Source organism: Bubalus kerabau, chromosome 20, assembly GCF_029407905.1.
Source record: "Bubalus kerabau isolate K-KA32 ecotype Philippines breed swamp buffalo chromosome 20, PCC_UOA_SB_1v2, whole genome shotgun sequence".
In the NCBI taxonomy this organism is placed as follows: domain Eukaryota; kingdom Metazoa; phylum Chordata; class Mammalia; order Artiodactyla; family Bovidae; genus Bubalus; species Bubalus kerabau.
This window is the reverse complement of record NC_073643.1, coordinates 5,655,710-5,681,385: the sequence shown is the minus strand read 5'-3', so window position 1 is coordinate 5,681,385 and position 25,676 is coordinate 5,655,710. Positions and strand designations below refer to the sequence as shown.

The window sequence follows — 25,676 nt, the reverse complement described above, 5'->3', positions numbered from 1 at the left end:
GCATATGACAGTGTGGCATGCTCTTAAATCTGAAAGTTGGTTCGACTCTTATTTCATGTCCTATTTCCCACAACTGTAATCTAGTAAGAACCACCCACAGCTCACAAAATTTAAGGAAACAGTGTTTGAGAACTGGAGAAAAGTCTGTGGAAGTTAAGGCTTCAGGAAGTTTAGAAGTAAAATATGGGGACGCAGTCCGTGGGACAGTCAGCAGTCAACTTTTCTTGGTTCTTTTTCATTTGGGGGGTTTTGACACCCCCTCACATTCAGAAATAGAGAAAATGCAGTAAATAGTCCACATATTTAAAGGCAGAAGTGGAAGAAAAAGTTTTGAAAGGAAGCCCATGACCCATAACATGGCATCCTGAGGTGAAATAAAGGAACACATAGATATGTAAAATAAAGAGATGCCTTTTCTAAGTATATGGGCTGGAAGAAAAGACCATATAAAGAGATTTAACACAAAGAAATAATATGCTTTTTGTTTCATGTTATTGTATTTAAGCATAATATTCTTTCTCCAATTTTAGCCTAGCATTATTTTTGAAGATCCAAATGTTTATTACCACTTACACATTTTTTTTTCCCCTTCTTTAATACAGAGAAGGGGTTTGATCTATCCTTGAATGGTAGGGAAATGCTGTTATGCTAAATTTATTTACTGAATGATAATTACTTGAAATTATAAAAGGAATATATACAATATAGTATACCTTTCCTAAATCTTTTTGATAACCTTTGAAAAAGCAAACCTTAATGGTGAATTTACATAGTATTGCTTTCTGAAGCCTCCCTCACGAATACTGTTCCATTTATAGAAACTGCCATTTAGTATGGCAAGGCCTTTTCCAGAATCTCTCTGTTTGAAAACTGCAATTTAATGCAGTCATTTCCATCCATATAAATAGATACCATCGGATGATCTTGATAGTGGTATTAATGGAAGCTGGGGTCAGACTCTAACACAAAGTATCAAAAAGCATTTTGTGGCATCTTCCTTACCATCCCTTGTGTAGTCTATTTTCATTAATTAGATCTTATTTTTCACTGAGTTCCTCGGCATCGAGAATACAGAGAACTGTGCAGGGCAATGGCAATCTGAAGCCCACAAATTATTTTCAGCCTCGGTGACTCCCTGAACTCATGATGCTTGCAAAACTTTGGAGGAAGGGATAGGTCAGCAATCCCAGGACTTACAGCCACAGGAAACTGGAGAAAGCATAAAACGCGTATGCACCTGAAGCTTAGAAAGCCAGCGCACAGAGAAGTGAAATTTATTATTCTAATGACTTTCCCAGCATGAGACTCTCACCAGGAGACACGTGTCTGAGCATCTAATAAGGCTGCAGAGGTCTAGCGGTTCCTGAAGGACTCCCAGGGCTGCTTCCAAAGCAGCCGTTATGGATGGGGGAAAAAACCGAAGTTTCTATGCTGCTCCGCTGCTAGCTACATTCATATATCTATCCCCCAGAAATGAAGCCATTTGGGGCCAGCAAGCTCCAGTTAAACTATTCAAGTTATTTTAAATGCCTATTCATATTTTGCTCCTGAAGCGTGACAAATCCTAGGTCAGATTCGCGGGAACGTCTTGCCTCCATGACATTTATAACTAGCTCTGAAACATCTAGGTCCCTCCAAGTTCATCCTTTTCCACTATATCAGCCCTTCTATGTGATTATAAGTGTTTATGGACATATACCTATAAATATATTTTTGTATAATAATGTTATTCTATGTACACTGTTTTGCTGGGTTAGTTTTTTTTTTTTTCTTCATTAAAAGACACAGCTGAGATTTTCAGTGTTCTATATGTATTGAGTAGCTGTATAACATTTAAACAAGCCCACTTTGGACCTTTTGTAGGTCCCAACATGTCTAGACAGGCCATCCCCGTGCATGTATTGTTCTGTCCACATGCACATAGTTTCTTGAAGCAGAAATTCTGGACCCAAGACATTCTGAACATTTCCAAGTGACCACCCAAAGGAACTTTTCTGGTTTAAACTTAGTTGTCCATGAAAGTAAACATTCCTGGATCTCATCATCCACACTAAGTGATATCAGATCAGATCAGATCAGATCAGTCGCTCAGTAGTGTCTGACTCTTTGCAAGCATGCCAGGCCTCCCTGTCCATCACCAACTCCCGGAGTTCACTCAGACTCATGTCCATCAAGTCAGTGATGCCATCCAGCCATCTCATCCTCTGTCGTCCCCTTCTCCTCTTGCCCCCAATCCCTCCCAGCATCAGAGTCTTTTCCAATGAGTCAACTCTTCGCATGAGGTGGCCAAAGTACTGGAGTTTCAGCTTCAGCATCATTCCTTCCAAAGAAATCCCAGGGCTGATCTTCAGAATGGACTGGTTGGATCTCCTTGCAGTCCAAGGGACTCTCAAGAGTCTTCTCCAACACCAGGTCTTATAAATTTATATCCATTTGATAACAAAAAAAGTTTTCTCACTGCTATTTTAAATTGGAACTTAAATTAACCTCAGTCATTCTTTTTAGATCTTGATGTCTCATAGAATCCTAGGTTAGAGAACCTCAGTAGAGATGACTTTATATAGTAATCGGGTCTTGCTAGTGTGTTTGCGATTATCTGCAGTGAAGATCCTGGGCCACAAAGCAGGCAAATCCAAATAAGAAACCGTATGTTCCTAATTCTCTCCAGGCTCATGTCTGCCCAACTGAATTCCAAATTCAATGTATCGTGTCCCACTTCTTCTGAATTAGGTAGTAAGCTCCTTAGGGATTATAATGAGGCATTCCCAGGTTTAGGCCAGGCCATGAGGACATAACAAGACCAGAATTAGATGCTGATGGCTTCCTAGGCGGCTCTAGTGGTGAAGAATCCACCTGCCAATGCAAGAGACGCAAGAGATGGCAGATTCCATCCCTAGGTTGGGAAGATTCCCTGGAATAGGAAGTATCAACCACTCCAGTATTCTTATTTGGAAAATCCCATGGGCAGAGGAGCCTGGTGGGCTCAGTCCATGGGGTCACAAAGAGTCAGACAGGACTGGGTCACTGAACATAAGATCCTATTCTCTGTAAGCCATTATCAGATGCTTAGAACAGACTTGTCTTCTGGGGCAGATGAGAGAGGCAGAGTTTCTACGTGGCTCAGGATGTAAAACCAAGGGAACCATTTACTTATTACTTTTCACATAGTAGGATTTCAAAAAGTATTGATGTTGGAAAGATAAGCCCAACAGGACTCCACCCAAAGGACCAATTGTTCCTTACCTGGGAGTAAGTTCAAACGTCAGGGTTAGGGACTTTCCTGGTGGTCCAGTGGTTAGGAGTCCATCCACCTTCCAGTTCAGGGGATGTGGGTTCCATCGCTGGTGCAGGAACTAAGATTCCACATGCTGCAGGGCAACTCAGCCCATGCACTGCAACTACTGGTCTCACGCACTCTGAAGCCCATGGGCCTAAACTAGAGGGACGGCTATGCCCTGCAGCAAACCTGCGATGAGAGACCCTGCGTGCCACAACTAAGACCTGATGCAGCCAACAGGGAAAGAGTGACGTCTTCAAAACGGGAAAGTCAGTAGTAAGGGCCATTTGTCAACAAAGGTCCGTGTAGTCAAGGCTGTGGTTTTTCCAGTGGTCATGTATGGATGTGAGAGTTGGACTATAAAGAAAGCTGAGTGCCGAAGAATTGATGCTTTTGAACTGTGGTGCTGGAGAAGACTCTTGAGAGTCCCTTGGACTGCAAGGAGATCCAACCAGTCCATTCTAAAGGAGATCAGTCCTGGGTGTTCATTGGAAGGACTGATGCTGAAGCTGAAACTCCAATACTTTGGATACCTCATGAGAAGAGCTGACTCATTTGAAAAGACTCTGATGCTGGGAAAGATTGAGGGCAGGAGGAGAAGAGGACAACAGAGGATGAGATAGTTGGATGGCATCACTGACTCAATGGACATGAGTTTGGGTGGATTCCAGGAGTTGGTGATGGACAGGGAGGCCTGGTGTGCTGCAGTTCATGGGGTCACAAAGAGTCGGACACACCTGAGTGACTGAACTGCACTGAACTGAACTGATAGTTAAAACTACATGAAAAATACCTGATATGATTTGCATAGTACACTGTATATGGTGCCATATGGAAAATAAGCTTTAGTATTTGGGAAGTGCCCATATGATTAAAATTGTGACCAGTGACCATACACACCATGTTTCCCCTTTTGAAACTGGATATTTCTATGCAGTCACTCATGTATAAGATCTTATACAGGCTGTACCCCATAGAAGATCAGCCCTCTTCATACATTTCCAACGAAGTAATACTCAACTTTTCTTGAGTATGTTATCTCATTTGGTCCTCCAAGGAACTTGCTACCATAAGTGCTATCATTAATGCTCTATTTGGGGGGAAAAATGGTTTCTTATCACATAGGAGGTATTAGGTGTATGAATGCATATACACATTCACTGAAACACACATATATATTTCCCAGTAAATATTATTCACCATGTAAAATTCAGACTGACCACAGGAATGTGTACAAATTACTCTTTAAAGAGAGAGTCATGGAGAAAAATTGATGCACTTAACAAACACAGTGAGTTGTAAATATTTTCCCATGCATATTTAGTAAGAACAATAATGGCTAGAACAATCATGAATACTTATTTAACAGAATGAGAGTCATTAAGATCACATTTTGGTTAGTTTTGCCAAGTGGATGAAGGTTAACCAAACTCTCTGAAACTAAGAGATACTATTATTTTTCCAGAGGACTTTTCGGCCCAACAAATTGTCTTAAGGAAATCTCCTCCTAAGTGATAACTGTGATCTAGCTGCTTGCCAGCTGAGCCCCACAGAATGTGCCACTAGGACACTAACACAGAGTAAATACAATTTTATCACTATTTTATTGAGAGAGTTGTGAAGTCAAAAGAAGGTGAGAGAAACTGTTGGTGTAAGGCCTGCTTCTTAAGAATGATCTGGACTAAAAAGACATGATACAAATGAACTTATTTACGAGCAGAAAGAGACTCACAGACTTAGAGAACAAACTTGAGGTTGCCAAGCGGAAGGATGGGGGAAAGGGATAGGGAGCTTGGTACCAATGTGTACACACTGCTATATTTAAAATGGGTAACCAACAAGGACCTACTCTATAGCATAGGGAACTCTGCTCAATGTTATGTGGCAGCCTGGATGGGAGGGGTGTTTGGGGGAGAATAGATATATGTATGGCTGAGTTCTTTTGCTATCCACCTGAAATTATCACAACATTGTTAATCAGCTATATTCTAATACAAAATAAAAAGTTTAATAAAAATAAAAAGTATGATCTTCAAACACCCTTAAATGTCTGTGTTCAACATCACTTGACTTGTGAATTCAGCTGGTACTGGTCTGCTTCACCAGTGTTTCTCTCCGGGTGACTTACCTTCCATGAAACCAATAAGTGCACCTTTCAAAACTAAAAGTGATCAGGATAACAGGTCTTTTTAGTAACTTTTGTTTTTACAAGGTTCACATAAAGTTCAAGAAAGAACAGACAGAACCATGATATCCTGATAGAAATTGAATCAGGGCCTGCTGAAGGGTGGGGTACAGAGCACTGCCTGGGAGGAGGAACGTGGGAAGTTTCTGGAAGGAAGGGACTGTCCTTATATCGATTGCCATCGCGCATGCCTGCATGCTGAGTTGCTTCAGTCGTGTCCAACTCTTTGTAACGCTATGGATTGTAGCCCCCCAGGCTCCTCTGTCCATGGGATTCTCCAGACAAGAATACTGGAGTGGGTTGCTATGCCCTTCTCCAGGGGATCTTCCTGACTCAAGGATGGAACCTGGGTCTCCTGTGTCTTCTGCATTGCAGGTGAATTCTTCACCCAGTGAGCCACCTGGGAAGCCAGACTGGGGTGGCAGTTAAGGTTATACGTGTGTGTGTTAGTCACTCAGTCATGTCCGACTTCATGCTACCTTCTGGACTGTAGCCTGCCAGGCTCCTCTGTCCACGGAATTCTCCAGGCAATAATACTGGAGTGGGTAGCCATTCCCTTCTCCAGGGGACCGTCCCAAACCAGAGATCGGACCTGGGTTTCCTGCACTGCAGGCAGACTGTTTACCATCTGAGCCACCAGGAAAATCCAAGGTTAAATACTTTTACCAAAAGTCACTGAACTGTAGACATAAGATTTGTGCTTTTTGTTTCACGTCAATTTTCCTTTAGTGTAATTTCCATCAGGATTTCTTCTTTGGGGGAAAAAAAAAAGTAATTGGTGTTTATCCAAAACGTTTCCTTTGAAGTCAGAAATGAAGGAGCACACGGCATAGTCACTGATGAAGACTAAATATTGCTGTAATAAGGAGCATGTTTTTCCTGGGATGTGACATCAGAAGGTGACCAGAACATCTATCATATTTTTTTAATGTGCAGATTTTACTGTAAGAGTAAGGCTGTTTGGCTAAAGGAATGAGTAAGGTGTTAGGGAGCTCCACGTTATAAGAATAGCCATTTGTCACGGACATTCTAAGCACACTGATGGCAAATGAGCATTAAGCAGTTGGCCAGGTGACGTGTGTGTTAGAAAAACACGGAGTTGTGTTTCTCTACTGCGTTTTCTGAATCAAATTTCTTCTTTTCAAAATTTACTATGAAGGCTCTATTAAAAGACATAAGAAAAAGGGTATTATAGAGAAACATTTTTAACTTTAATTCAATTGAAAACAAAACCACTTATGTATTCCCTATACGTGGTGGGAATTGTGGTAACACCAGAAATAGAATGGTAGAAAAGACTGTTTCCTTAGTCAGAGAACGAGCGGTCTAGCAGAAGCCCAGGCTGTGAAATGAATAAATACAGCACAGATGAAAGTTGAGGCGGACCTGTCATGGACAAAAGTGTGGGCTCCGGCACTAAACAGTATGGGGCATATTCTATTTGCACTTACTAGCTGTATCATCCAGAGAAGGCAATGGCACCCCACTCCAGTACTCTTGCCTGGAAAATCCCATGGACGGAGGAGCCTGGTAGGCTGCAGTCCATGGGGTCGCTAAGAGTCGGACACGGCTGAACGACTTCACTTTCACTTTTCATTTTCATGCATTGGAGAAGGAAATGGCAACCCACTCCAGTGTTCTTGCCTGGAGAATCCCAGGGACGGGGGAGCCTGGTGGGCTGCCATCTCTGGGGTCGCACAGAGTCGGACACGACTGAAGCGACTCAGCAGCAGCAGCAGCATGTTTATCAGTGAGATTTTCCTAATAAAAAACTGCATACGTATTAACACACAAGTGTTAATCTTTTTTCCTGGCTTATAATTGTATCTCATTGAAATCCACATGCCCTTTGGTAGAAACTTTCAGGCAACAGATAATTATGTTGTTTAAAACATTATTGGCTATTTTGGGCTTCTTAAGTTGTGAAGATTAGAATCCCATTAGCAAAATCATCAAGTGAAAAATACATAACTCTATTTGATTTTCTATACAGAGATTCCACGATGAATAATTAAAGCATCCTCACCAGGACTGCTGGTTTCAGATGGCAGAATGAAGCATGATTTCAAAATCTTCCTTCCTACAAGCCTAATTATAGTAAGTAAAGGAAGAGGAAAAGTGCCCAGATGCAGTCAAGCAAAACAAGAAACTGGTGGCCACTTAGGAAATAAATGCTCCTATGAATCTATAGCCCTTAATCAACACAAAAAAGGCACACAGTTGAAGTCCAGTATTGATGCTAAAACAGCCTCAACAATAGAAATACCTGCTTTCTTTATACCAATACAAAAGGGCACATGTGCACAGGCATAATATACAGAGTCAAACGTCGACATCACTGTTCATAGGGTAAAAAGAATTAGTCACATTTAATTAGAAATCTATCAAGAATGTGCTATAATTTTATACTTCTTTGTTTGTAGTTTTGTAGGTATTATACAATGTAATCAGAAAAAAATAAATAAAAAGTATAAAAATAGGATATCAAGAGACATATTTATCACTAATCTTAGGTGGCTGGAAGAAGCGCAAGCTGGAGTCAAGATTGCCGGGAAAAATATCAATAACCTCAGATATGCAGATGACACTACCCTTATGGCAGAAAGTGAAGAGGAACTAAAAAGCCTCTTGATGAAAGTGAAAGAGGAGAGTGAAAAAGCTGGCTTAAAGCTCAACATTCAGAAAACGAAGATCATGGCATCTGGTCCCATCACTTCATGGCAAATAGATGGGGAAACAGTGGAAACAGTGTCAGACTTTATTTTGGGGGGCTCCAAAATCACTGCAGATGGTGATTGCAGCCATGAAATTAAAACATGCTTACTCCTTGGAAGGAAAGTTATGACCAATCTAGAGCCCAGAAAAATAAAGTCATCTCCTTCAAAAGCAGAGATATTACTTTGCCAACAAAGGTCCATCTAGTCAAGGCTATGGTTTTTCCAGTGGTCATGTATGGATGTGAGAGTTGGACTGTGAAGAAAGCTGAGCGCCGAAGAATTGATGCTTTTGAACCATTCTAAAGGGGATCAGTCCTGGGTGTTCTTTGGAAGGAATGATGCTAAAGCTGAAACTCCAGTACTTTGGCCACCTCATGCGAAGAGTTGACTCATTGGAAAAGACTCTGATGCTGGGAGGGATTGGGGACAGGAGGAGAAGGAGATGACAGAGGATGAGATGGTTGGATGGCATCACTGACTCGATGGACGTGAGTCTGAGTGAATTCTGGAGTTGGTGATGGACAGGGAGGCCTGACGTGCTGCAATTCATTGGGTCACAAAGAGTCGGACACGACTGAGAGACTGAACTGAACTGAATGTGATTATGCCTCAAGGAAATATTAATTTAAAAATATATTAAGAATATTAAGAACACTAGAATTCTGTAAGAGTGTGATATATAAAGCTATAATTTAAATGTAGAAAACAACAATTAAGAGATAAACCAATTTTTAATACTAAACAAAAATATTAATTACTTGGTATAAATCTAAAATAAATCTGCATCTCTTATGTGAAGAAAACTTAAAATTCCACTAGATACCATGGAATATTTTGGTGAGTAAATAGAGATGCCATGAAAAGAAGACATGATGGTATAAAAAGGATGAATCATTCAAAATTAATACATGATACAAAGTGGTCCCCCCAAATATCCATAAAACATTGTGTGTATGCTGGTGAAAATGAACAAAACGTTTACCTCAAAGAAAAGACATAAAAACCTGAAAATTTTTGAAATGAAGATTAAGAAAGGAGACTCAACCTAATAATATACAATTACCAAATTATAAGTACTACATTTGTTTTGGGGGAAAAATTAATTTGCATTATACAGAACAAAATTAGAAGAATTCAAAAATATACCAAAACCATATGGAAATAAAATTCATGGTACAACTAAATTTCAAATCACTGTGGAAAGAAGAAGTATTCAATAGTTAATGTGTAGACTATAGACCCAGTAGATTGGATTTTTTAAATTATATATATGAACTATAATGTATGAAAACATGCATATATATCATAAACATAAATGTATGCATGTATTGTACATGTGTGTTTTTGTATTTTACCCCTTATACTAGTATATGAAAAAAAATTCAAAAAGTCTAGAAGAAAATATGATTGAATTTATTCATAATCTTTTAGTGAGAAAGGTATTTTAAGGAGTTTTAAAAACCTAGAAGGCTTAAAAGAGAAAAAATGTTAGATTTTGTAGATACATACTTTAAACTTCTGTATGGCAACAATACCAGGAAATCAAAATGTAGAAAAGAAATTGAGGAGAATGTGCTATGTCAGATATGTTACTTTCTTAATTTATACAAAACTCAAAAACATCAGTAAAAAGATATATAATCTAAAATAAAAATCTGGAAAAAGAGTAAGTTGCTAGAAAAATATACAAATGATGGATAACAGTGATCTAAGATCCTTCATAATGAAAGAAATGTATAAAAAATTCAGGTTGCATATTTTACCATTCAAATTGGCAAAATATTTGGAAGTTCAGCAGTCAAAATGTTAGAGAGGTTATGAGAAAAAGCAGATGCTCCTGGTTAAAGTACAAATGTGTGGATCATTTCTTATAGTCAAGCTGGCAATCTGTGAAATAACAGAAAACTCAGCATTCCTTTGACCCAGTGTTGAGACTTAGGACTTTTTCACAAGGTTCATAAAAATATATGCACAATGTCCATCACATCCTTGTTTGTATTAGCAATACAAGCAGTCACGAAGAATGCACTGATTGACTATATTCTGGTACTCAGATAATAAGGAATACACTATTTTTTTTAAATTGGGGTCTGCTGGAGGACGGCATTGCAACCCACTCCAGTATTCTTGCCTGGACAGAGGCACATGTCCTTCCACATGGACAGAGGAGCCTGGTAGGCTACAGTCTATGGGGTTGCAAAGTGTCAAACACAACTGAATGACTAAGCACAGCACATATATAAAATAATGAGTTTGTACTAAGCTTTTTTTTTTTTTTTTTTTTGGCTTTATTTTATTTTTTTTTTTTTTTTTAATTTTATTTTATTTTTAAACTTTACATAACTGTATTAGATTTGCCAAATATCAAAATGAATCCGCCACAGGTATACATGTGTTCCCCATCCCGAACCCTCCTCCCTCCTCCCTCCCCATTCCATCCCTCTGGGTCGTCCCAGTGCACCAGCCCCAAGCATCCAGTGTACTAAGCTTTTTAAATTTATTTTTCAACTTTTTATTTTCTATTGGAGTATAGCCAGTTAACAATGTTGTGATAGTTTCAGGTGTACAGTAGAGGGATCAGCCATAGATACACATGCAGACATTCTCTCCAAAACTCCTCTCCCATCCTTGCTGCCACATAACATTGAGCAGAGTTCCCTGTGCTATATATCTGTATATTTTTCTAGATTTCACATACATGTGTTAATATATGTATTAAATATATGCAGATCAAATGAGGTATACTTACAATGAGTTATTACCTCACCCTGATCAGAATGACCATCATCAAAAAAAAAAAAATCTGCAAGCAATAAATGCTAAAGAGGGTGTGGAGACAAGGAAACTCTCTTGTACTGTTGGTGGAAACATAAATTTTTGCAGCCACTATGGAGAACAGTATGGCAGTTCCTTAAAAAGCTAAAAAAGGATTGCACTATTTCTATCAAGAAGGATGAGGTGGAGATGTAGGAGAAATAGAAAAGGTGAAGAAATGAGGAAAAGAGGAAGTAGCTGGTTTCTACAAATCTCTAATGATAACTTTATATACACATACACAAATATAAATATATATACATTAAATTCTCTAGGAGAATAGGCAAGAACTGTTAAAAGTGCATAGTTAGATTTGGAAAGAGGCAACAGGGCACTCTGGGCTGGAAGAAGCACAAGCTGGAATCAAGACTGCCAGGAGAAATATCAATAACCTCAGATATGCAGATGATACCACCCTTATGGCAGAAAGTGAAGAGGAACTCAAAAGCCTCTTGATGAAAGTGAAAAAGGAGAGTGAAAAGTTGGCTGAAAGCTCAACATTCAGAAAACTAAGATCATGGCATCCAGTCCCATCACTTCATGGCAAATAGATGGGGAAACAGTGGAAACAGTGTCAGACTTTATTTTTGGGGGCTCCAAAATCACTGCAGATGGTGACTGCAGCCATGAAATTAAAAGATGCTTACTCCTTGGAAGGAAAGTTATGACCAACCTAGACAGCATATTCAAAAGCCGACAAGGGTCTGTCTAGTCAAGGCTATGGTTTTTCCAGTGGTCTTTATGGATGTGAGAGTTGGACTGTGAAGAAGGCTGAGCGCTGAAGAATTGATGCTTTTGAACTGTGGTGTTGGAGAAGACTCTTGAGAGTCCCTTGGACTGTAAAGAGATCCAACCAGTCCATTCTAAAGGAGATCAGTCCTGGGTGTTCTTTAGAAGGATTGATGCTAAAGTTGAAACTCCAATACTTTGGCCACCTCATGCAAAGAGTTCACGCATTGGAAAAGACTCTGATGCTGGGAGGGATTGGGGGCAGGAGGAGAAGGGGACGACAGAGGATGAGATGGCTGGATGGCATCACCAACTCGATGGACATGAGTTTGAGTGAACTCTGGGAGTTGGTGATGGACAGGGAGGCCTGGCATGCTGCAATTCATGGGGTCACAGAGAGTCGGACACGAGTGAGTGACTGAACTGAACTGAACAGGACACAGGATAGAAGATGCTCACATTTCCTTTCATAGCTTCTCATCCTATTAAAATTTTCTTAACGTGCACATATATTTTAGTTTTGTTTTAGCTTTTTATTTTTTTTTTTTTGGTCAAAAGGCATTATTTGTGCAGTGGATTATGGACCATTTTTCTGTTGTTCTCTTTTTATATTCCTTAATACTAAACTTAATATTATGTTTGAAGTTAATTCTCCAAATAATGGATTACTATCCAAATGAGACTAAGCTGCACCACAGGTGTGACGCTGCTTAGGGCTCATCCCAGGCAATCCCCTTGTCCTAGAACAGACCACGAGCTTTGTTAGTTCTGTGCATCTTCACGGCCCTGCTTATACAAGATGCTCGCTGAATGCAATTTCATCAAATGAAGACATTTTAAGATAGTACTGTTTTCATTTATTTATATGGGGTCAATTAATTGAAACCTATCTATAAAATTTTCTTTTCCATGAATCTAGACCTGGAAACATTTGTAAATAAATTAGTAACCTTCAAAGTGATTCAGTCCTAAAACAACGCAATTTATAAAAACACAACAAATAATCAACAGTGTTAATGAATAAGAACACTCATTCCTTAATTTTTTTTGCCAGTTTATTTTTTTTTTATTTTTTTTAATTTTATTTTATTTTTAAACTTTACAAAATTGTATTAGTTTTGCCAAATATTGAAATGAATCTGCCACAGGTATACATGTGTTCCCCATCCTGAACCCTCCTCCCTCCCCATACTGATAATTTTTAAAAATTCCTTTATCTTCAAAATGTTTAGAAATGAAGTGTTAGAATCATATGAATAAACAGGGACCACAAAGACAGAATGGAATAAGAAATTTTGAAAGCTATCAGAATTTAGATTATTTGTAATATTATGTTAACTTATATTCTTCTAGGATTTGAAAAAGAATGGATATATATATAAGCATAACTGAATCACGTTGTACACCCAAAAGTAACACAACACTGTGAATCAACTATACTCCAAAATAAAATAAAAATTAAATTAAAAAAAAAAACAAAAACACACAAAAAGAAAATAAACTACAAGGATATATTGTACAACTTGGAGAATATAGCCAATATTTTATAACTAAAAATGGAGTAAAACCTTTAAAAATTGTGAACCACTATATTGTACCTATTATATATAACGTTATTCATCAATCATACTTCAATAAAAATAAATTTAAAGAAGAAGAATATATTCTTTTAAAACTGAGGCACCAAGGTGAAATTGACAGCAGACTGCTGGGTAGGTTGTAAAGCAAACACTACAATAACACTTGTAAAATGTCAGAGCAGGAAGATGGGAAGCTGGTCCGGTTCAGTTCGATTCAGTTGCTCAGTCGTGTCCGACTCTTTGCGACCCCATGGACTGCAGCACACCAGTCTTCCCTGTCCATCACTAACTCCCGGAGCTTGCTCAAACCCATGTCCATCAAGTTGGTGATATTGTCCAACCATCTCATCTCATCAGCCAACCATCAAGTTAGATGGCCTTGAATGTATATTGAGGGTTAAAAGTGATGCAGGTCAAGGAAACCGAAATAGAAGAAAATTTTATGAGAAGATGTGTTTGGAGAAAATGGTTCTCTGCTAACCTCTCAATTCAAGCAGGGAGAGGAGCCTCAGAAGCAGCCCTTGAGGGCTGCCTGTCTTGGCTCTGTGTTGACAGGGCCACAGGGACTGTGCGTGGTCCCCACTTAGAGAGTGCAGAGAATGGACAGCTGATAAGCTGCTTTGGGCACAGGGTCAAGGTGGCGGAGGGAGGCCTGGGGACAGCCTTGCACATTCAGACTTTGTTGGAGCTAAGGCAGGAGATAAATGAACCCCAACTAAGAAGCTAGGGTTTCTCACCTGTGGACAGATACTCCAAAACAGCAGGAAGGAGAAGAGCTGAGCCCCTGCCCTGATATGAGTTAAAAGACCACATAGTCCTTATTCTCAAAGTCATGGAGACCTCCCTGACTGCACAGCAGAAAGGCTCCTTGGAAGTCAAAGACGGACAGGACACCACCTCATAGTAGATGCTGTCAACCTGCCTATAAACCTCTTCACGAGAACCCATCTTGGCTATGCACACATCTGGGAGGACCCTGAGATAAACCAAATCAGACTCACAACCAGGCACAGCACGACGACCGGTCAAAGGAGACCTGGAAGAAATGTCCCATAAAAGTGAGTCAAACCACCACTAGGGGCCCTCTGTCTCTCCGAGTCAGCCCATGTGTCTGCTCACACGTACCCCTTTCCTCTTAATAATGAGTATTTCACTTACTTCACTGCTTTCCATCTCCATGTGGAAATTTGTTTCGACACAGCTGATGGGCCAGGGCTTTGTCACTGACCACTGGACCCCGGTGGTCTAGCGGCTGGAAGTCAGTGCTCTCACTGCGTGGTCTGACTTCAGTCTCGGGCTGGAAACCAAAACCCTGCTTCAACTTGCTCTAGGCCGAGGCCACCGGAGATCAGAGCCAACGATGCCAGTCACGCCTGGACAAAATGTGGGCTCCAGAGGAGAGGGGGGCAGAGCCAGGGGAAGGATCTCTGCCTCCTGGCCAAACTGGACCTCCAGGGGCTGAGCGGGGAGCAGGGGGCTGGAGCAGAACTGATCTTCAGTGTCAAAGTCGGGCTTTCCAACATTCGTGGCGGAGGCCCCTGAAGATACTGGGACTGTTCCCAAGGATGAGGATGCAGAGCTGTCTCAAGACAGGGGTTAAGTGAGACTTGTCTGTCCTTCCCACTCCCTTCCCTCTCATGCTGACACCAGCAGGTCAGGGCAGAAAGGACTTCTGGAAGGAAAGACAGACGGAAGCACTGGGCCTCCTTCTTTACTCTGAAGAGTCCATCCGCAACAGACTTGAGCTGGAGGAAGGCATGCAATCAAAGTGCATCTACATTTTTATTACAGATTAATTACTGGATGGGATCAGTATATTCTAAAGCCTCAATATGCCAAAACCCATCCTGCCTCCCTGTGACCTCACTGAATGAGGAGGAAATTGGAGCTCAGAGAATATTTTTTCCAACGGCTACTCAACTGACTAATAAAAAGCTGAGACTTTCAACTACATTTTCGTTATTGTATGATACCCCTTTTAAAAAATAGAGTGACTTGGCTTTTTTTTTTAGCTTTTAAAGACCAATCTGTATGTATAAATACATTTAAATATGTTGGAGTATAGTTGATTTACAATGTTGTGTTAGTTTCAGGCGTACAAGGAAGTGAGTCCGCTATACACATAGATATATCCATTCTTTTTCAGAGTTTGACCTTTTAAAAAAGAGTGGAGTCAAGTGAAAAGTTCCCACAGCCTAAGGGCCACCACAAATATGTGGCCCTGCAATAAAGCCCGTTGATGAAGTGCATCCGTTAACTTGCATTCTCTGGATACAGTAAATGCAGTGTTTCGTCTGAATATATGCACCAGGAACAATGCAGCATTTTATAGCGTTCCTTTTATGTATAACCCCACTTGCATATTATTAATATTTTCTGACTAGATTTTGCCTGAAATGTTTTAGTTCAATGTCCCTTTGGGGGAATTATTTTCTGCCTTAATTAACTTAATTGACAAGGCAACCAAGAGAACTAAAATGAGAAGAAAACAAGAATACTGAAGGGAAAAAAAAAATAAGGTTTCCATTTTATTTATAAAGCACCCCTGAAACTTGAGGGGTAGCAAGTATGCACAGATCTGGACTGTTCTCTTATTACTGAATTCATTACCATTTCATGTACGTGGTCAGCCTTATACTGTGCAGTTAAGTTCTGTCATGAAATGCTATTATTATGATCACCCACCAAAACGTTTTTAAAGCCAGTATTATCTAAAATGGGTTGGCTTCCCGCAATTATCTAAAATAAATGCTCTGTGCTTCACACTGCTAGAAATTTTTATCACAAAAGTATGCATTCTATTCCTCTTAAGGGTGGCCGTCACATCGAGTTTTGTTTGGAGAAATAACTGAAAATTTAATTCCGTCCCCACCCTGCACTCCTCCCAAAGTAAAACATCTGAATTGTAATCCAGCCAATCTCCCTTCAGACCTTGGTTCATGAATTTCAGAGGTAAAATCCTGGTCACAGCCTTGGGAAATATGTGGAATCCACATAATTTACTATTTCCTGTGATTCATCAAAATGCCATTCTTCCCAAGAGGCCATTTTCCCCCATCATGAACACACACAGACACTCACACACACACATACCATAGATAAGTTTAATTATCAAGAATATACAAATAGACTATAATTAACAAGATTATAAGTGTGTTTAGTTATATTAATTGTGTTTAAAACACATCCCTCTTTCTCTGATGATTTTTTGTCTGCATCGTCTAAGTAACAAATTGAACCTATTTATTAATTATCTTTTAAAATTACAGACCTGGAGTGAGTGGACTTACCTACACTTTTTTGTCACTTGGATAACACGAACTTGCATTCAACTTTAAAGTGCTAGAAAGTTGACTTATGCCTCATAAATAATTCTCAAACACTTTCAGATCTTATTTTAAAAAGAAAATGAAATAAATGGCAGGAACTGACATGATGATTACGGCACCCCTATTTTCAGTCTCTCTCATCAGTCTCCAGAGTCCTCATATTTCCTTTTGGGCCCCAAAGGAATTCCCCACATTCTTGGAGAAACTCCTTTTTCATGTAGCCGAAGGCATTCACTGAAAATCCACCATGAGGTTTTACAGAGCACAAAGAGCAGGAAAGCCTGAAGTCTGGCAAGAACTCACTTCTCATATACTTTTTGTTACAAAGTTCCAGTCAACAGCAACTGAGATATTTGCTGCCCAAAAAAGTTCTTTCTGGTAATCTTCGCCCCCCCCCCCCCGCCCCCGCACTCAAAGCTCCAACCCCATAGTGTCAAACATCAGCCTCTCTGGAAGCTCAGACAATTTATAACTAAGCTACGTGTGTAAAGAAACCTGCAAACATGGTTCCCCTAGTGCTCATTAGCAGTCCACACATGGTGGGTCCTTGAAAGCTCAGGGGTTCTGAACCTGTAAGATGGAACTGCCTTCGCTAGAACTCACAGAACAGAAAAGGCCAGCGAAACCAAAGCGTGACCTGAAAGGAAAACTTTCATAATCTTTTCGCTTTATTCAGAAGCGCTGTTCTGGCTGCCTCAGCACACACACAAATATCCAGCCCCTACTATGTGCCCAGTCTCCTGCTAGTAATCTTGTGCGTTTGTATTCCTGTAAAGTAGCAGCAAGTAAGTATGCGGTCCTCTTGACTGAGAATTAATTTATATTAATATGGGCCAACTCTTTATGTGCAAATATTCTCTCTGTTTTTGTACCCATCATCCCAGTCAGCAAATTTGCAAAACAGGCTTGGATAAGAGATCCAAAGACTCACAGAAAAACCACCAAGATAAAAATAATTTAACACTTTTTCATTTTGTAGCATCCTTGCCATAAAAGAATGACCCAAGGTGAACATTCATCATCATTTTCCTCCCTCTGTATTAAAAAGTTGGTTTCCCCTAGCCATATGTACAGTCTGCGCGTAAGCCCAAACCATGTTTCTCATTAGTTTGAAACACTTCTCTTACTCCAAATTAATCATCTGAATTTTGCTGTCAACCTCTGTGTCAAGACTTCCATCAAACTCATTTCCTTAATGGTCCCCTCTGGCCACTGATTGCCAGTTGGTCCCTTAAAACATCAAACCCACACATATGCCTGATAACATGCATTTCCAAGGATATTCTAATAAGTTTCTTTACAGGATGATGAACTTTATATTTGGATGAGAAAATCAGGCAAGTTTAATAAAACACACAGACAGAAAGGGCTGGGTCCAATGAAAGAGCCTCCTATGGGGAGAGACACTTATTCTTTTAGTGGAATTCCCATCAAAGAAAGAGGAAATCTAAGGTTTTAGTAGATCAATCATAACAGAGAGCTAAAAAAAAAAAAAAAAAAAACTGAAAGAGAAGGAAAGAAAGAAAAAAAAATATCCCTCTTTCTTCAAAAATGTTAGAATGTAGGACTTCCTATTACTAAACATTCCTCAGTCAAGAAAATTTAAACCTATAGCTTTCTGTGATAGAATTAGATAAACCCACAACTTCAGGGGACAATTTATCATTCTCAATACTTTGTTTCTTCTCACAGGTAGGATCATTGAACAAAGAATGCAAATTACTGTCTTTCAGTTCATGAGATCATTTACAGTCATAAAAGTCTTCCCAGATGTTTCAGTGGGTAAAGAATCTGCCTGCAAAGTAGGAGACATAGGAGACACAGGCTTGATCTGTGGGTCAGGAAGATCCCCTGGAGTAGGAAATGGCAACCCACTCCAGTACTCTTGCCTGAAAACAATTTTATGGACAGAGGAGCCTGGTGGGCTACAGTTCAAAGGGTCGCAAAGAACTTAACACAACTGAGTGACTAAGCAAAAGAAGCCTTGATGGATGGGAAGATCCAACCAATAGTTTGCTTCTACCATAACTAAGAAGCTATCCTGGAAGGAAAATAATGAAGCACGACAGACATCACAGTTGCCTAAATTGTATTTTCAGGAGGGCTGAAATTCTACATCAGGTAATTAACAATTCTCCAGCCTGTTTTGAAAAGACTCTGGTTGGAGACTTCCCTGGGGGTCCAGCGGTTAAGAATCTGCCTGCAAATACAGGGGACACAAGTTTGATCACTGGTCCTGGAAGATGCCACATGCTGTGGGCAGCTAAGCCTATGATGCCCGAGTTCCCTAGAGCTCACGCTCCACAGCAAGAGAAGCCCCCACTCGCCACAACTAGAGAAAAGCCCACACACTGCAATGAAGACCCACTGCAGCTAAAAATTAAAATAAAAAAAGACTTCTGGTTGGAGTTGAAGTTCTTCAAGAGAGGTCTTCAGGTCCTGGGCTGGGAGTCAGAGAGTAATCACTGGGGTGTCTGTATTCTCTTTTCCGAAAAGCCCCTTATGGAAAGAAGGCAAAATAATTTGTTTTACTCATTTTCTCTGTGATTACATGTTGAAAAATTTAAATTATCCTTTTTGGAAAGAGAGAAAGGGAACCACATACATGAAAATTTTGGCTTAAGTTAGTTCCAGAAAAGGTGCCAAACACTGGTAACATACACAAAAGAAAAATGTTACCTTTCTAATCAGCAGAATGGTTGCACATAATACCTAATTGATTTGGGGCTGCATTTAAGACATTAGCCTCAACTAGGGGAATACCATTTATAGTCTTTATGAAATTAAAAATAGCTCTGATTGGAAACTTGCTCTCTGTCAGCAATTTCCAAAAGAAGATTCAGGACTGGTGAACTGAAGTAAAACCAAGGACAATTTCTAGTTGTTCAATGAAGGGAAACGTAAGTTTTTAGGAGTGTCTGCTATGCTTTCCAGGAATCAACCAATTACTACCGTGTGATAAAACTCTATTGACCACACTGTATGGTCAAAACTGTTTAGCCTCCCTGGGGCCTAGGACAGCTCTTGGTTTCCGGCATCCCATTAAAAATAAAGGATGACTACCATAAAAAAGAATGAAATCATGCCATTTGCAGTAACATGGATGGACCTACAGATAATCATACTAAGTGAAGTACTTCAAACAATGATAAATAGCATATGGTATCATTTCTATGTGGTATCTAGAAAAATGATACAAATGAACTTATTTACAAAACAGAAATAGACTCACAGAAAACAAATTTATGGTTACCAAAGGGGAGAGCAGCGGGGGGCGGGGGAAGAGGGAGAAAGGGATAAATTAGGAGTTTGGGAATCACACCGCTGTGAAATGGGAATACCGCGGCTTACGCTGAGGGGCTGCTCCGAAGCAGTGCGTCCTTGTAGTAAAGAATAGAACAGTGGAGACAAGAGACCCACTACTCTTACAGCCAACTGGGGTTGGAGTGGAGGTCCCAGTTCAGATCCGGGCTCTGCCACTTCCCACCAATGACTGTCGGATCAAAGGCAGCAGAGAAGTTAAATTTATGCCTCTATAACAGATGCTTTTGTTTTGTCAAGGAACCATTAAAAATAGAGGTGTTTCTGAGAGGCAGTGAGTTAGAATGAACTTTCCTGGTGCTTTCAATTCATCAACACTCCTACCCAGACCTAAGTGCTATTCCAGGGCAGGAAACATCACATTGTACCTTGGAAGTTAGGAAAAGTTTTCTGTGATTTGATGTTTTATACAAAAGAAAAAATGCTCATAAGTAAGGGGAACAGATGAGCCATTTACTTAAGAGAAACTAAAAGTATTAATAATACAGATGTGTAAAATAATTTTCAAATCATAAATTTTATTTTGAAAGTTTCTCAAATTATTCACTCAAACTAAGCACAGATTCTAAATACCATTGTTTTCCTTTGGCTGTTAAAATGGTTTATTTACACTTAACTACATTTATCAACGCTGGTATTTAGGCTTAAGCAGAAAACACATGGTTTCCTCAGGCACTTGGCTACCTTTAAGAGAAAAAGAAGCCTCAATACAGCATCATTCAGGTCCATTTCCCAAAGATAGTTCACTCATAACAGGAACAATAACTTCTTGATTATTGGACTCCCTGATGGACTCATGCATGCTTTCTTAAATTGTGTATCAGTTCGGTTCAGTTCAGTCGCTCAGTCGTGTCTGACTCTTTGCGACCCCATGACTTGCAGCACGCCAGGCCTCCCTGTCCATCACCAACCCCAGGAGTTCACCCAGACTCACATCCATCGAGTCAGTGATGCCATCCTGCCATCTCATCCTCTGTCATCCCCTTCTCCTCCTGCCCCCAATCCCTCCCAGCATCAGAGTCTTTTCCAATGAGTCAACTCTTCGCATGAGGTGGCCAAAGTACTGGAGTTTCAGCTTTAGCATCATTCCTTCCAAAGAAATCCCACGGCTGATCTCCTTCAGAATGGACTGGGTGGATCTCCTTGCAGTCCAAGGGACTCGCAAGTCTTCTCCAACACCACAGTTCAAAAGCATCAATTCTTCGGTGCTCAGCCTTCTTCACAGTCCAACTCTCACATCCATACATGACCACAGGAAAAACCACAGGTTTGACTAGACAGACCTTTGTTGGCAAAGTAATATCTCTGCTTTTCAATATGCTATCTAGGTTGGTCATAACTTTCCTTCCAAGGAGTAAGCATCTTTTAATTTCATGGCTGCAGTCACCATCTGCAGTGATTTTGGAGCCCCAAAAAATAAAGTCTGTCACTCTTTCCACTGTTTCCCCATTTATTTCCCATGAAGTAGCTATAAATGTATAACTCTATTAGATAAAAACATGGATGTAGGCACATTATTGAATCTATTTACATATACAGATACAAACTTTTCAGCTTTTCAGAAATTGTTCTCCTACTGAATAGCCATGGTATAAGAAACCAGCTGCACTAAAATTCTTTCCTCACAGCACAACTTTTAAAATAACTTAAACATATAATATACGACATTCATCTGATTAGAATTTCAGTCCCCACTTTAACACAAGCCAATAAATCAATTTTTTCCACCAGTAAATCAGCCTAACAAAAATTTGTTACTGGCTTCTCAACACTTTCTTCATCTTACTAACTTAGTAGAATTTTACAGTGAGAAGGGACTCAGGGGGGTTGATCTCCAACTCTTCCTCAAATGCATGAACTATTTCTATAATGTGGGGAAAGCTTCCTGATTAAATACAAATTTGTAGGTTTTAATGTACATTTATCTAACTAAGCAATTGGTCAAAATATGAATAGAACATAAGGTCTGATACTATTGTATTTTTGACAGTTATGGCAATAAATTCCTCACACATTTGGTAATATCCAGGCACAGTTAACTGATCCACTACATTTCTGTAATCTAAATCTTAGAATAGCTATTTATTGTACTCTGATCCTTAAATATAAACTTTAAAAGATACTTTTTTTTCCCAGCGATTCTTAATGTTCAATACCTCAGGCAAATAGAAGCTAGACGGAATTTCAGATTAGCAAACAACACTGGGTCAAGCAAAGGAAAATTAATTTTGGAATATTCCAAATCCAGAAAAGCAACATTATATATAATGCAACCAATATAAAAGCAACAAAAATATAATACAACCAATAGATGAGTCACAAGTTTCTATCCATTGGAAATTGTCTTCAAAGTTGATTTTACATCGGGCAGCTTTGCTGTATACCTGTGGAGTGGTAGAAAGAACTAGGGTTCAAATCCCCATGGACGAGCCACTAAGTCCTTTGTAAAGAGCACAAGTATCTATTTTCTGCTCACATTTGAAGCCTCCATCCTAGGAAATAACTCAAAACTCAGCAGAGTCTCTTCTCGATTTATTACACATTATTATTGTGAAAATGCACTGTCCTACCGCACTGAAATCCTTCAGCCTTCTTTACAATGCCCAGTTCCCCCAGTCATATCCCCAGGGATACAATCCTACCAAACAAAGAGGTGAGGTTCCATAGACAAGGGGAAAAAAATGCCTATGGTTTTAATCCAGTTAAAGGGAATCCAATTAGCAGTGTTTGGCATAGTCCTTAAAACAAAGAGCTGGATTCTATATTTTCAGAATGAAAATGACTAGTTCACTTCCTTGTTTGAAGGTAATTGTTATTTTAGATGGTTGGAGATGGAAAATCATACTTCTACACTTGTTAACTAGGTGGAGATTTATAAAGGATTATAAACTACTGAGGATAAATGTATGCTGTTACTAGACTAGTGACCACAGGAGAAGCCAGGTTGGTCCAGGAAAAAGAACCCAGAGCTGGGTCATTGTATAGGGTCCTGGTCTCTGATGGGCTCCTGAACTGAGCAAGTCATACTAGCTTCTTCAGTTTTAATAATCTTCTTGATCAAATTGAATAGTTATTACATGGCTTACTTCATATGAAAGACTAGAGGTAAGGAGAGTTCATAGAATAAAAATACCTAGAAAAACTCAAAACATTTTGCTTGAGACTGCAGGGTAGTATGGAAAGAAGATGGCTTTTAAAATTAATATAGACCTGTATTTTGAACTCTCCAATGTATGAAAATGGGCAACATAATTCAATTTCCCTGAATCTTTCCTTACTTGCACAAAAGGTAAAAATCAACTTCACAGAACTGTTAGCAATTAAGGGAGAAAACATTTGAAACATTTTGATTTGTATTTCTTAATATCACTCGTATGCCACTGAGTGAGTGAGTGAGTGAGTGAAGTCTCTCAGTCGTATCCAACTCTTTGCGACCCCATGGACTGTAGCCTAACCAGGCTCCTCCGTCCATAGGATTTTCCAGGCAAGAATACTGGAGTGGGTTGCCATTTCCTTCTCCAGGAGATTTTCCCAACCCAGGGATTGAACCCAGGTCTCCCGCATTGTAGGCAGACGCTTTACTGTCTGAGCCACCAGGGAGGGTCCACTATTAGTAATCAATTTCATTACATATATTAATGAAAGATTTTTACTGCTTTATTTAGTTTATACATGCATATGTATAAGAGTGTTGCAGATGGAGGATGGATGGACGAATGGGTAATTTATTTATTTTTCTCTAACAAGCCAATAGAAATATTGCCAGTGGCCAGCTCTTCCTGTTCACTGCAAGGTGGTGTGGAGCTTGTCACAACACTATTTCACAGGTTGCTAATCAACAGACAGATATGAATTTAAAACATCAAATAAAGACAACCCTTAACCCATTCAAAAAGGATTTAGCTTATTCTAATTTTTAAAGAGTATAAAAAATGGAATAGGATGATCAAAAACACAACATGCCCTTTATCTGCTACCACTTCTGTTACACCACTGAAACACTGTGAAACACCTTGTCAAACCCAAACGACAACAAAACGCAAGCATGTAAAACAAACTGAGACACTTGATAACTACCAAAAAGAAGAACTGCTTAAAGATGATTTTGTGATAAAACCAGCTTTGCTGAAGATATGATGGATTCAGACAAAAGACATTCTTCTCTTCTAAGGACATGATTTTTGAAGAGAAGAAAGGAATTGGCATTTTGCCAAATCTCATTGGCACAAACTTGAAATTAATGTTAGAAAGACTGGAAAGAGGGGATAGATTTTGAGACATGTTCAACTTTCAACTTACTTGGCCATAAAGTAATATATAGACAGCCTATTAAAAAGCAGAGACATTACTTTGCCAACAAAGGTCCGTCTAGTCAAGGCTATGGTTTTTCCAGTAGTCATGTATGGATGAGAGAGTTGGACTATAAAGAAAGCTGAGTGCCAAAGAACTGATGCTTTTGAACTGGGGTGTTGGAAAAGACTCTTGAGAGTCCCTTGGACTGCACGGAGATCCAACCAGTCCGTCCTAAAGGAAATCAGTCCTGAATATTCATTGGAAGGACTGCTGTTGAAGCTGAGACTCCAATACTTTGGCCACCTGACGTGAAGAACTGACTCATTTGAAAAGACCCTGATGCTGGGAAGGATTGAAGGCAGGAGGAGAAGGGGACGACAGGATGAGATGGTTGGATGGCATCATCTACTCAGTGGACATGAATTTGAGTAAACTCTGGAGGTTGGTGATGGATACGGAGGCCTGGTGAGCTGGAGTCCATGAGGTCGCAAAGAGTAGGACACGACTGAGCGACTGAACTGAACTGAAAGAATATATTTCTCCATTCTCAAAATCCTCCATTCAGTCAAGAGTGAACTTTCAATACACAGTGTTGAAAAAAGACTTTACAAAATTGCATTTGTCCTAAGATGACACTCCAGTGGTGAGGCACATTGGTCAAAAAAGATGACAAACATTTTGAAAAAAATAATAAAAGAAGACAAACTCCATGGGCACAAGACTTGTGCTCAGAAGCACACTCAGCTCCTTTGGTTTATATTTCTGCCACTGCTATCTAGAAATTTCTGATAATTTTTGAAGAAGGAGCCTCACATTATCATTTTTTTCACTGCACCCTTCAAATCGTTTAACCAGTCCTGAGGGAAGACAGAGAAAATGCTAAAATCTCTCCCTAGTTGGGCTTGAAGTTTCCTGATCTATGACTGACACCTGGGCTTCCCAGGTGGTACTAGTGGTAAAGAACCCACCTGCCAATGCAGGAGACACGGGTTTGATCCCTGCATAGGGAAGCAGGGCATAGCATCCCACTCCAGTATTCTTGTTTGGAGAACCCCATGGACAGAGAAGCCTGCTGGGCTACAGAAGCGACTTAGCACACACACATGATTGACATATATGATTGGAGTACTCTGCCTTGACAGAAAAAGAATCTGTTGGTAAAGACTAGTCCTCAACAAAACCGCAAGACTGTCTATATCCAGCCCTGTCTCATCTTTTTGCACCTCTTCTCCCTTGGTGGGCGTCTTCCTAGGGGCTCTTGGTTTCCTCCCTCCTGCAACCAACCCAATGTGCCCCTTGCCCTACTGGAGAGCATACTCTGAAATCCGAACTCTGCACTATTTTGTGCTTTGCAGTCAACAGCTTGTCACGTCTCTAGGCATTTCTACTTCAGGTATTCCTCTAGTTTATTATAAGTTCTTTGATCTGAAA

The 25,676-nt window shown here is 39.8% G+C and overlaps 1 protein-coding gene across 9 annotated transcripts in view; it reads right to left on the bottom strand.

Annotated features, from left to right (window-relative positions):
* The window catches only part of RBMS3 (RNA binding motif single stranded interacting protein 3), an 814,140-nt gene that overhangs the window by 725,717 nt on the left and 62,747 nt on the right, over window positions 1-25,676 (bottom strand). Inside the window, exon 1 of one of the 9 annotated variants that reach the window (XM_055557070.1) lies at window positions 14,461-15,099. The exons of the other annotated variants lie outside the window; for them this stretch is intronic. Coding sequence (XP_055413045.1) covers window positions 14,461-14,481 — 21 coding nt within the window. The 5' untranslated portion in view covers window positions 14,482-15,099. Of the gene's footprint in view, window positions 1-14,460; window positions 15,100-25,676 lie in introns of those variants that run through there. 9 annotated transcript variants of the gene reach the window in all.